Source organism: Sardina pilchardus, chromosome 15 (assembly GCF_963854185.1).
Source record: "Sardina pilchardus chromosome 15, fSarPil1.1, whole genome shotgun sequence".
NCBI lineage: Eukaryota > Metazoa > Chordata > Actinopteri > Clupeiformes > Clupeidae > Sardina > Sardina pilchardus.
Genome location: NC_085008.1, coordinates 6,284,599 through 6,296,815, shown reverse-complemented (window position 1 = coordinate 6,296,815; position 12,217 = coordinate 6,284,599). Strand labels below are relative to the sequence as shown.

The 12,217-nt window shown below is 41.1% G+C and overlaps 2 protein-coding genes across 2 annotated transcripts in view; both read left to right on the top strand.

The window, feature by feature from the left end:
- Positions 1–12,217, top strand: part of crlf1b (cytokine receptor-like factor 1b) — a 19,882-nt gene continuing 7,665 nt past the window's right edge. Inside the window, exons 1-4 of the mRNA XM_062556318.1 lie at positions 1–256; positions 2,835–3,113; positions 3,260–3,389; positions 4,199–4,365. Of these exons, the coding sequence (XP_062412302.1) occupies positions 199–256; positions 2,835–3,113; positions 3,260–3,389; positions 4,199–4,365 (634 nt within the window). The 5' untranslated portion in view covers positions 1–198. The remainder of the gene's footprint in view (positions 257–2,834; positions 3,114–3,259; positions 3,390–4,198; positions 4,366–12,217) is intronic.
- Positions 8,931–12,217, top strand: part of LOC134101752 (uncharacterized) — a 4,551-nt gene continuing 1,264 nt past the window's right edge. The window contains exons 1-6 of the mRNA XM_062555528.1: positions 8,931–9,101; positions 10,227–10,332; positions 10,512–10,658; positions 10,954–11,144; positions 11,350–11,486; positions 11,617–11,710. Of these exons, the coding sequence (XP_062411512.1) occupies positions 10,248–10,332; positions 10,512–10,658; positions 10,954–11,144; positions 11,350–11,486; positions 11,617–11,710 (654 nt within the window). The 5' untranslated portion in view covers positions 8,931–9,101; positions 10,227–10,247. The remainder of the gene's footprint in view (positions 9,102–10,226; positions 10,333–10,511; positions 10,659–10,953; positions 11,145–11,349; positions 11,487–11,616; positions 11,711–12,217) is intronic.

Here is a 12,217-nt window from a genome sequence, read left to right as displayed (position 1 = left end):
CTAACAGTAACTCGCTCATCTCTCATCTTTGTTATGCGTTTGTTTGAGCGATGATGCTAATCCATTAATTTGCGTTGGGCTAGTCATTCTATGGTCGTGGCAGGGCCTTTGCAAATGGAACCACTGGAATGGATTTTGTAACCGTACCTTAACTTTTTTCCGACCGGCGTGTTTGTCAAAGAATATCCCACGAGAAATATGATTGGGTTTTGGTGTCGCCTGCTGCTTCTTCATCAAATATTCACCTCGCCTGCACGTAAGTACAAAACTGCAGTTTGAGTGACAGGTTGTTCGACGTGTGGTCTGCAGCATACGCGGATTATCATTCGACAGATGAGAAGGGGTTGGACACGTTTCTCATAGTTGTCAACAAAAGGCCAATGTGCCTCTCAGCTGTATGAAGATGCCTGGGGAATGTGAGAAAAGTTTGGAGGAGACACAGCTGACCAAATATCTCTTCATGCGGGTTTTCAGAAGTGGGAGTCGTTTTCTCGTATGAGTTTCAGGCATTACATAAGTGTTTATGTTTTCTTGATGTCAATTAGAGTGTGATATGCGACATGAAAGTTGCTTTATCATTTTCTAACCTCACATTTAATCTGGACTTTTATAACCCATTTATTAGCACTGATCTCTTATTAGTAGTTTATATTCAATGATCACATAATCATCCTCACTGAAATATTATTTTCATACAAAACTAAGTGGACTATTTAATTCCTTTTCGAAAAACTAACGTTGTATAGGCTAACGTTGTATATTAGATTGATTAATAAGGTTACAGAACTAAAGCACAAAGCCTTCGTTCTCTTCATCTTTCTTGAGATTGCTGGACAGATTTTAGATTGAGGTGGTAGTGTCCTAGATCCTAAGAGGCTGACTTCTGTGATAGATGTTATACAGTGTTCTAAAATGGTTAAATATTTTAAATACCACTTCGTAAATTACTGCATATCTGTCTGGAGGGCTTTTTGTCTGGTCCTGTCAGACTGGAAAGGGCACGTTGGCACATATGTTAGAAAGCTTTTCTGATCCCCACCAAGAGCCGGCATAATAAACTTCACACGTTAACCTTTGGATCTCCCCAAAGGAGTGGAGTTGTTGCAGATTAGTTCTCTTTTGGTAACACTTCTCATGAACATCAATCATATTTCAGACACAAATGAGTGGGCGAGCTGGGATGGCAAAACACTCAGGGCTTTGACAAACTACCTGAGACGACCTCTCCAGGTTCCTTCTCCGGACAAGTCCGGCCTACACTCATAAATCCAGCCATTAAAAAGGGGCTCTCCAAACGCTCGCACAAGGGGCATCCTAAGGTTTTTGTGACCAGTGATTAACACTGAGTGCTAAAAATACAGGTTGCCGTTTTGATTGATATGAAGGCACAATAAAAGCATTAGAAGTCCATGCAATCCATCTGTGTTTTAGGTGTATTTTACAGTTTACATATGACTGCCTCATCTGGACAGAACATTCCTTCGGAGTGACATCAGTGCTGTAAATCTGGTGGCACTTTTATGACTTTTTTTCTGCAAAAAAAAAAATAGAACACTCTTTGCTGAGGTTTCTCACCCCGCCAAAATTAGCATTCTTCTATGCTGAGAAATTAGCATTCTTTCATGACCTGAATTTGAGTTTGTATTTTATTATGGAATATGGAATCAAACCTGATTAGCGGAGCCAGCAGACCCTTCTGAACTCTACTTGGTATCGTATGCACACACACACACACACACACACACACACACACACACACACACACACACACTCTCTCTCTCTCTCTCTCTCTCTCTCTCTCTCTGTCACACACACATACACACACACACACACACATTGTCTCTCTCTCTCTCTCTCTCACACACACACACACACACATTGTCTCTCTCTCTCTCTCTCTCTCACACACACACACACACACTCTCTCTCTCTCTAACACACACACATACACACTCACACACACACACACACACACACACACACATTGTCTCTCTCTCTCTCTCTCTCTCTCTCTCTCACACACACACACACAAACACAATCACACTGTCTACCGTTGCTTTTGTCAGTGTTTGAGGTCTTATTATCCCAATCGATCACATTTTTAGATTGAAAGACTATGCATCAATACTTTTTTTTCATATAATTGCTGATAGGTTTTTTTTCCTCACTTAAAAATCTATACAAATGTGGAATATTTACATAATGGAAAAGATCTCATGTCACTATTTATTCTGTCATTTGAAGGACTTCTCTGCCATAAAAGACTTCCTAAATGGCTGTTATGGCGCACTTCATGAAACATATTGACACCATTGCTGTCCAATAAGCAGCATTACATTTCTGTGGAGGCTTTGTCAGCTAAGTGTGGTGAGGAATGCTTTGGCGGATAAAATCCATCTGTATATCAATGCTTGTGCAATGCGGCCAGCTTTCGGTTGGATCCAGCTGAGTCGCTGTTCTCTTGCAGCAGCGTGCGGTAATCGTGGGGGTTCACTCTTGGTCTTTTGCAGAGGAATAAAATAAACGGGGGGGTCATGTTTTATTTATTTTTAATCTCCGTCCAATTTTTTACATGCTTACTGCTCTGGGGCAGAGGGTAGGATTGATGCATCGGAGCCAACACACAGAGATTTGTTCCTGAAAACAAAAACATGTAAACACAGGGCTCAGTTTTCGCACAACTCACCCTGCTTCCATGGCACCACATTACACTAAAACATGCTACCAGTGGTTTCCCACAGATGTTCCCTATAGGCAGAAACATTGATTTTATACAGAAGATTTCATCTTTTCCATGCTCTCTGTACTGACTCCTCTCCTCTCCTCTCCTCAGGCTCGGCGGTGGTGTCTCCGCAGGACCCTGTGCTGTTGGTGGGCTCCAGTCTGACGGCCACCTGCGCCCTGAGCCCCGGGCTGCAGCTCCACGCCGGCTTCCTCTACTGGACCTTCAACGGGAACCGCCTCCCCAGCAGCGTGTACCAGGTCCAGGGCCCCGGGGTCCTCTCCGTGACCCTGCACAACCTCAACGGCTCCCAGCAGCAGTCCGGGGACAACCTCGTGTGCCATGGACGCAAGGGGGAGGTCCTGGGCGGCTCCTGCCTCTATGTAGGCAGTAAGTAATCACAGAACCCAGAGGGCTTTGATTGCAGACATCCGGAGCCCTCGGTGGTGCTGGTTGTTTGCTTGTTGGTTTTTAAGGCTTCACATTGATCAAGGTGTGTAATGAAGGATGCTGTGTGTTTCGTCTGTCCTTGCCAGTGCCCCCTCAGAGACCCGTGAACCTGACCTGCTGGTCCCACAACACCAAGGACCTGACCTGCAGATGGAGCCCTGGGGGGCCTGGAGAGGGCTTCATCAGGACCAGATACACACTCAAGTATAAGCTGAGGTAACCCTGGAAAATACACAAACACACACGCACGCACGCACGCACGCACGCACGCACGCACGCACGCACGCACGCACGCACGCACGCACGCACGCACGCACGCACACGCACACGCACACGCACACGCACACACACACACACACACACCAAAATAAAAACCCATGAGCATGTGCACACACAAGGAGGGAGACCCATAAACACTCTCACACACATTCACAGACAGACACGCACACACACTCACACACACACACACACACACACACACACACACACACACACACACACACACACACACACACACAAACACACACACACACACACACAAACTCATGATTGTGTACACATGCATACACATATACACACACTTGTGCACTAAGTTTCGATCCAGGCAGGCTTTCGACATCTGTTTCAAGATCTGTTTAGCAAAAAAAGCATCATTTCACTGTCGTACTTTGCATGTTATTTTGTATGCTATTAAACATTTTGCCAAAATGCTTTATGTAGAACAAAAGGTTTTATTGTCCCTTATAATGTTGGGTATTTTGATGAGACTTGTAGCTGGCATTAGCGTTGGCGTCCTTGAATGTAAAACTCAATTGTGTGTGACTGTGGTTCTCCACATAACCTAATAATACTAAACGTTGAGCCACACCGGGAGTTTTGGAATCGTAAGTTTGTTCCCACTAAGTGCATTCCTTTTGTACGTTATGTCTTATAAACTGCTGGCATTAGCAGTGCACCACAACAGCAATGAATGTGAGTTGAATTTGGCTGAGGACACAGGTTCTCTGCATTCATGTGCGTTGCAGGTGGTTTGGTCAGGAGACAGTGTGCACAGACCACAACAGAGGCATAAATACCTGCTACATCCCCAACGGTCTGGCCGTCTTCACCCCCTACGAGATCTGGGTGGAGGCCACCAACCAGCTGGGCTCGGCGTCCTCGCGCGTGCTGACGCTAGACATCGTAGATGTGGGTAAGTTGCTCCAGCGCCACTCTCTGTGCTGTACACAGGGGCTCTCTCAGCACGCTCTGAGGATAGAAGGCACGACACTTCTGTCCTCACGTTTTATTGTGTTTAATGGGGAAGAGACATGTGTTGATAGTACTGGGAACATTAAGTTTATGTTCAAGACACTTTAAGGTGCATAAAGATGTTATATTGGTGTGTGTGTGTGTGTGTGTGTGTGTGTGTGTGTGTGTGTGTGTGTGTGTGAGAAAGACTTTAAACTTCAATGATGTTTAAATTCTGTTTTTCATTAGTTTTGGATGGCTAACACAATTGGAAAACTAGCACTAGCTATTTATTGTCCACTTAATAATCATCGCTCCCTTGAGGCAAACGTAATTAAGATCAGTCATGGATGTCAGTGCACAATCAATCAATAATGAGTTACATGATGGGGAATGTGATTTAATGGAACACATACCCACTTGCAAAACTCACTTGTGGAGGCTCAAGTACATGAGACTAGGGATGCAACGGTTTTCAATAATTTATTGAACCGTTCGGTTTGGCCTGTTCGGTTCAATAGACTCACCTAAACCGCAATATTTCGGTATACGCGACATTAAACTTTTTATTAAATACAAGGTTATTGCGCGCGCGTAGCCTGGGAGCGATAGCAAGGAGTGCTTAGGACCCGGGGGATGCGTTTTCTCTGACTGTTCAGCTTGCCTCTCGTCAACCTTGCAACAACCAATCAGAATTTTACTGAATTTCCCAAGAGCCAATAAGCGCGTTGAAATGCAAATGAAGGAGTCATGTGAGAAGAAACAAACTTCACCGGCGGCTGCATGATCATGGCGACATTTGAAGTAGCCCACGAACAAGGCAAAAAGACCGTCAGTAAACAAAGCACAGTGTGCATTGCAAGCACTGCTTCACAACGATCACCTAATAAAGGTAACACATCCAACATGTCGGCCCACTTGCGCCTTCATCACCCGGCTGTAACCTTAAGTGGAGCAGCACGGAGAGTTAGTTTGCCACCGAAAACCCAACCATCCATTGCTGCAGCCTTTCGACAACAATATTCCTATAATTCCCAAAGACATAACGAATACGACGGCGTATTAGGGCCACGTATATATACTTTGTAAAGACGCAAATTTGCCACTTTAGAAGGTCGAAAATTTGCCACATTATAAAGTCTGTGTGTAACATTGTAACCGTGGTTCTGCCCTGCGTTGATTGCTCGCTAGCGTAGCCTAAGAAAGCGTGACGCCGACACAGCTGAGTGTATTCTCTTTTTGATAGTTTACTGGAAAATATTGTAGGGATGGGAGGTTATAGGAGATGGGGAGGCTGACATGTCATTCCAAACTCGGGTCATTTATTTTCCTGACGTTGTACATGCTAGGCTACGGGCAGCGGGAGGTGTCCACTCGAAAAACAATAAACTCACTGCTAAATCAGTCAATCGCTCGTCCACTCGTCAATCACACAACTCTCTCGCACACACACGCACACACACACACACACACACACACGACAGGAGACACAGGGGAAACAGACACTTTGTGAAGTGGCAAATTTGCCACTTTCTTCTCGGAATATTGCCCCCCCCTGACAACATCAGGTTGCAATAATGTTCATTTCATTGTTCTAATATTTTTAATGCTGCACTGCACTTTTGTCTATGTTTACATTTTTTACGTTCATAAAAGAGGACAGGGCAGGCACTCCCAAATCAAATATCCATTTGAAACTACACATAATACTACCTCACCAATTATTTTGAGAAGATTTTCAGAATTGTTCACTACTTTTTTGAGGGTGTATGGGTCATTCCGTGTCAAATCAGACAAAATCCAGGAAAATGGTTGCAGCACCGACTCGGATTTTCTTCAAAGTTTGTCTACACAATGTTTAGGTTCCATAACTAAAATCTGTAAAATATTTTTGCTCAATTCTATTGTTTTCATTGTCTTTTTGGCCTTGCTTTTTTACACTCTCTAAATGACCTTATCTTGGAGGCCATGTTAAGGTACTCATATCTTAAAAAGTATCATTCCTAGCCTGACTAAACTTTATAGAATGGAAGACAAGCATGTTCTCAGTAAGATTCAATGATTACATGTTTGTACCACAGTCTCATTGGTTGTACAGAAGTCCCTAGTTTCTGAAAAAACATGCAAAAAAAGTGATATTGAGGGTCTCAAAACTTTTTTATTGGGACACACCTGCCATCAATGAGTCTTTTCTATAGAAATATAATCCTTTGTTAATGTTGTCCCAAAATGTGAAGTCTCCAAATCAAATGAATTTGACAATAATAAGGATAAAACAAGGCATGTTTGTATTTTTGTGTCATTTTCATGCAGCTGAAAAGCTGTGTGGGGTAGGTTGTAGGATCATGAAAATCTATGTGGAAATAGAAAAGTATATGGACATGTAGTGTGTAAAGTTCTAATATTGCATCGAAGCCCCGTTCACAGAATAAATGCATGTAGTTAGAGGTGTTTTGGTAACACCAGAATAAACATTTACAATAAAAAAAAGTTAAGTTTGGCACCCCCCTCTGGCAAAACCGTAGCATTTTGCTACTTTTACAAGGCATTAACTCTGGTAGCTATTTGAATGGAATGGAAAGGCTATATTTTACTTCTCGTATTCAAAAAGAAGCAGAAATTCCTAATACCTTGATATTGAAAAGGATAGCAAAAAGGCCACCAACTAATGATAGGCCTATTTTAGATTAATGGTTAAAACATAATTTCAAGTATATAATTCTGTGTATTTGGCATCCTTTTCAATTTCAAGGTATTAGGAATTTCTGCTTCTTTTTGAATACGGGAAGTAAAATACAGCCTTTCCATTCCATTCAAATAGCTACCAGAGTTAATGCCTTGTAAAAGTAGCAAAATGCTACTGTTTCACCAGAGGGGGGTGCCAAACTTCACTTTTTTTATTGTAAATGTTTATTCTGGTGTTACCAAAACACCTGTAACTACATGCATTTATTCTGTGAACGGGGCTTCGACGCAATATTAGAACTTTACACACTACATGTCCATATACTTTTCTATTTCCACATAGATTTTCATGATCCTACTACCTACCCCACATAGCATTTCAGTTACATGAAAATGACACAAAATACAAACATGCCTTGTTTTATTGTTATTATTGTCATGGTTATTTGTTGTGGAGACTTCAAATTGTGGGAAAACATTAATTAACTGCCTTATTTGAAGAGGAAATAGTGACTGATACCAAGTGAAAAAGATAAACAGTTTTTTAATACCCTTAATATCACACTTAATGCACGTTTTTCCAAAATTGAGGGCCCTTTCGAGAGTCAAGAGACATTTAGTACAGACTTTAAATTGTTTACACATGCTTATTATGAGTTGATCTTCCACTCTAGAAAATTTGGGGAGGCTAGGGAACATATTTGTCAATATATTAATGCCCAGACATGGCATGTGTTTTTCAAGCTGTAAAAATGAAAGAATTTCAAGGTCTAAAAAAGATATGAAGACAGATGATTTCCACAGAAATATTTCACAGGCCTTGGTTTTAGGACCCATTGATGATATACACAAAGTTTGAACAAAATCTGAGACGGTGCAGCAACAATCTTATCTGATTTGACACGGAATGACCCGTATAACAGTTAAGTATTTTCTTTAAATGTGTGAAGAACAGTGAGTTTATTAAATAAATAACTACACATTACTTTATGCTGCACTGCACTATGGATAACATTGCCTGTTTATGACAGAAGGCAATGATGGTGTTTTTTTCTTTTAATACATTTTTGTGATTCTGCTTCATCTGTGTCAGGCTATGCATTTAATATTTTCTCTGCAAGTGTAAGTAGAAGCACATTGTTGATTTGAAATAGAAAAGGCAAATATAGCCTCCTGTATGCTAGAGCCAAGATAATATTGATATATTGAAACCGAACCGTTACCGTGGCCCAAAAACCGTGATACAAACCGAACCGTGGCAAAACTGTACCGTTGCATCCCTACATGAGACATACTTCCAGAAGTAACTTCTACATACACCACAGAGTTGGGGATTGTGTTGACCTGAATACATTCCAAAGAGAGGGAAATGATATTCTGTAAAATGGGGTCAGAAAAAAATCAGGCAGAAATTGATAAAGATGTACATACATAGAATAAGTGAAGACAGAGGGAAACACCTTTACTTGATGTTAAAGCCCCCCTCAAAGAAAACTTACTTGTCAGTCTTTCTCTCTGGATGGAATGAATAAATCATTCACGGCTTGTTTTGGAAGAGATTGCCTGTACTCTGATAAGATTGTGTAAGGAGGCATATCCAGTGACATCCCTTCTGATTCTCCCACAAGCTTCAAGTTGCTTTTGAATTTGGTGAATAATTCTTTTATAACATCAGAAATCATTACAAGCACGCAGATGCTTTTTGACCTATATGCCAGTGCAATTTAAGATGAAGGAAAGTCCATACACAGCAAAATCGGTAGTGTTAATTTGAGTTAAAATTTCTGGTGTGAATAATTCAGAGTTAATGGGTGTTGATTGGGGTGTTGTTTCAACACTTGCAGTGCTAAAAAAGCTCTATTGGTGGTGTTATTCGAAGGAGTTAATAGTTAACACTCAGTTTCGAGTTACTTTCTACATCCGGTTTTGGCACGCTCTCTTTCCTGGACCTGCCACCATGACACCTTGCTTGGAATCGAGATCGATACAGGCTACGTGCACACAGGCGAAAAGGTAAGAACCATACCTATATTGAGGGTGCTGTTATTTAAATCACTTTTTAATGTTTGGTGGAATGTGACTATCTATCAAACAAAGCATGCAAAACTTTGCAAACTGCAGGCTAAACTAGCCTACCTATCGCCAAAGTAGGCTATCGACATTATCTCCCAAACGTTTTTATTGTACAGCGTAAATATATGTTGTTTACAGGTAATATCATTGCTTAACAGTCCACTTTCTTTGTATTATTAATTACGAAATGCTAGTGGGTTTTATTTTTACATAGCCTACTGAATGAGCGGGAAGGAGGAGGGGGAGGAAGTGGGGGGAGTCGTTGTTGTCTTTTGAAAATGCAGACGTTAGAGAACCTCTATTTGGAAGTAATTATAGGTAATGTGAGTTCATTGACAATGCATGCCCATATATAACAGCTAGTTGGTAACGTGGAGAGACAATTATTGTCAGGAATACTCTTAAGGTAAGAAATGCGTTTACTAATTTAACACAGACAGTTTGCATAGTTTTTAAGTTTTGCTAGGCGGGGTTTGGGGCACCGGCACCCATTATCTCAAAGCTTGCAAAAACGTGGTAATACAAGGATTGCTTGCTTGCAAAGTGTATCTTAACGTTGGCTTGGGACATTGTTGGCATGGTTGTTGACTAAGGTTAAAATTGGATTAGAATTTAATATGCGTTTCACGTTAGCCATATGAGTTCGTATAAAAATGCGACTAGCAGCAAGCTAGTAGCAATATAGGCTACAGCTAGATAAGTTAGGGTGTGAGAGAATGTCTGTCAGAATATTATGTTTCAATGTTGTTCCATAACGTAAACCAGATTTAAAAAGGAGGGGTGTGTGCGGCGAGCGGGTTTGAGGGGGAGAGAGAGCATTTTCTGGGCACAACTGCACATAACCAAGTTTAGCAATCCTGCATATTATCCAGGAGTGCCAGCAGCAGGTCAATGATGACACACGATTTTTAAGAACATGGTCAGAGACTGTCGTTAGGGCTTCATGCAACACAGACTATTTTGGGAACGTTGTCTGTGTGTTAGTTAGTAAACGTCATAGTGTGTTCCTCATAGCATGGCTAAACGAGTTCAAAGATTTTCAAATATTTCCCACTTTCTACACAGGTGCAGTTTTAGCCGGACACCATGTTGCTAAAAGTGAAATACTTCAGTGTAAAGAAGTACATCAAATTGCATTCAGGCTTCACCTTTTTGGAATTAATCACTGAAGGTAAGGTTATTTTTATAACCTCGTATGCAGTGGCGTAACTCATAATACTACTGATAACAAGTGTTGTAATATTTCAGAGTCAAGAGCAAAACAGGGTGATCAATTATTCAATCTGTGCTGTTCAAGATTTGTTTGTGGTGACTTTCTATGGATACATTTGCTCTCTCAATCTCTGACAGTCAAAAGTAAGTTTGGGCTTTCTGATGCTGCTCAACTTGAGATTTTCGATGAAACTGATACAGCTGTTGACGAAGACATTCTTCTTGAGTTATTGGAGGCTCATCCAGATCTATGCCTGACAGTACGTGAAAGGATTTCAGATGAAGGTAGGTGTCATCAGAAAATCGTATGTTGTCAATTTAGCCTACAGTCAATGCATAGCCAAGTTTTGCTCTTTCATGCAGCTGCTAGTGACCTTTCTTCATGGAATGATATGATGATATTGGACAGGGTTGGGCTAGTTTTATGTGATATGTTGTCTAATACTTACAGTAATACATTATTACACAGCTTGTTATTAATAATATTACCAACTGTCACCAGAGTTTAAGTTACCTAAACTTGTATTGTAAAATGGATACAGACACAAAAATGAACTTAATCAAATGCTCTTTTGTAAAGATTTTTCCCCTCTAGCTCATTCAACCCCATCTTCCCCGGATACACACTCTTCCCTCACGGACACCATGTCACTTTCTTCAAGTGACAGTGACCTAAGGGATCAGGGTATTCCCACAGGCCGGAGTAGATCCAGCAAAGAAGACATGGGTAGTTCTACAGGAAAAGTTTCTGTGTCAGAGGCTGCAAAAGAGGTAATTGAAATTCTCACCAATCAAAGCATGTGGTTCCAAACTCGCCCTTAATCAAAGTAATGTTATTGGTTTACCTCTAGGTATTTGTATTTTGCATCTCTACTGGATTTCACCTTTAGTGTATACAAACATGATGTGGTATGTGTTTCTTCCGGTGATTTATTTGTTATATATATCATACACATAACTTTTTTTATGTGAGCAGATGGTTGAAAATGCCTTGCTTAGGAAGCCTGGAGGAGAGGATATTCTTGAAGAGTACAAGTCAGAAAATTCACTGAGCCACCGCACCCGGAGACAGCTTGTCAACATACTGGCAAGTGATATGACCGAGAGACATGGGTAAGAGTTAATAAGGTTGATATTATAATAGCTGTAAAGAAGGACCATATGTTATTGTAATGATATATTGTAACTTCTGTCTGTATTAAATAAAACTAATTTAAGATGGACTGTTGTCTTTTCTCTAAAGCAGGATTCCCAGCCGTCAGCAGAGGGAGAAGTATGCCCTGGGAATTATTACGCTCTTTCCTTCACTGAAGGATCCCTTTTCTCCAAAAGGCTATGTAAGTTTGGCAATGATTGTAAAAAAACATAGCACAGATTAACGTTTTAGTTTTCATCAATGAATAATTACCGTAGCTAAAAAAAATGGGAAAGATTAAAACATTTTGATAGTGACTGGAAATGTAGTGTCATAGATAGTGTTTTGTGATGTTCATTAATTCATTTAAATGCAACAGGAGCATTTCTACGATGGGGAGAAATGCAGTGGATATTTAGCGTGGAGCCTCAAGACCATGTCTAGGACTACAGTTAAACGGCCAGCCAAGGAAGCCCCAGTGCCTCAAGAACAAGGGCCGAAGCGCCGAAGATCAGCAAGCACACTGCCTCAGCAGCTTGATTGATATGCCTGCAGGGAGGCTATTTCATTTCTTGTTCACACTCCTGATGAAGCAAGTGTACTTCAGAAGATGAAGATGACGTTCCAACATCGCCAAGACTTAGCGCATGACCCACAAAGAACTGCAGATGTCTTCAAAACATTTCCACGCTTTTTGGATGTCAAAGGA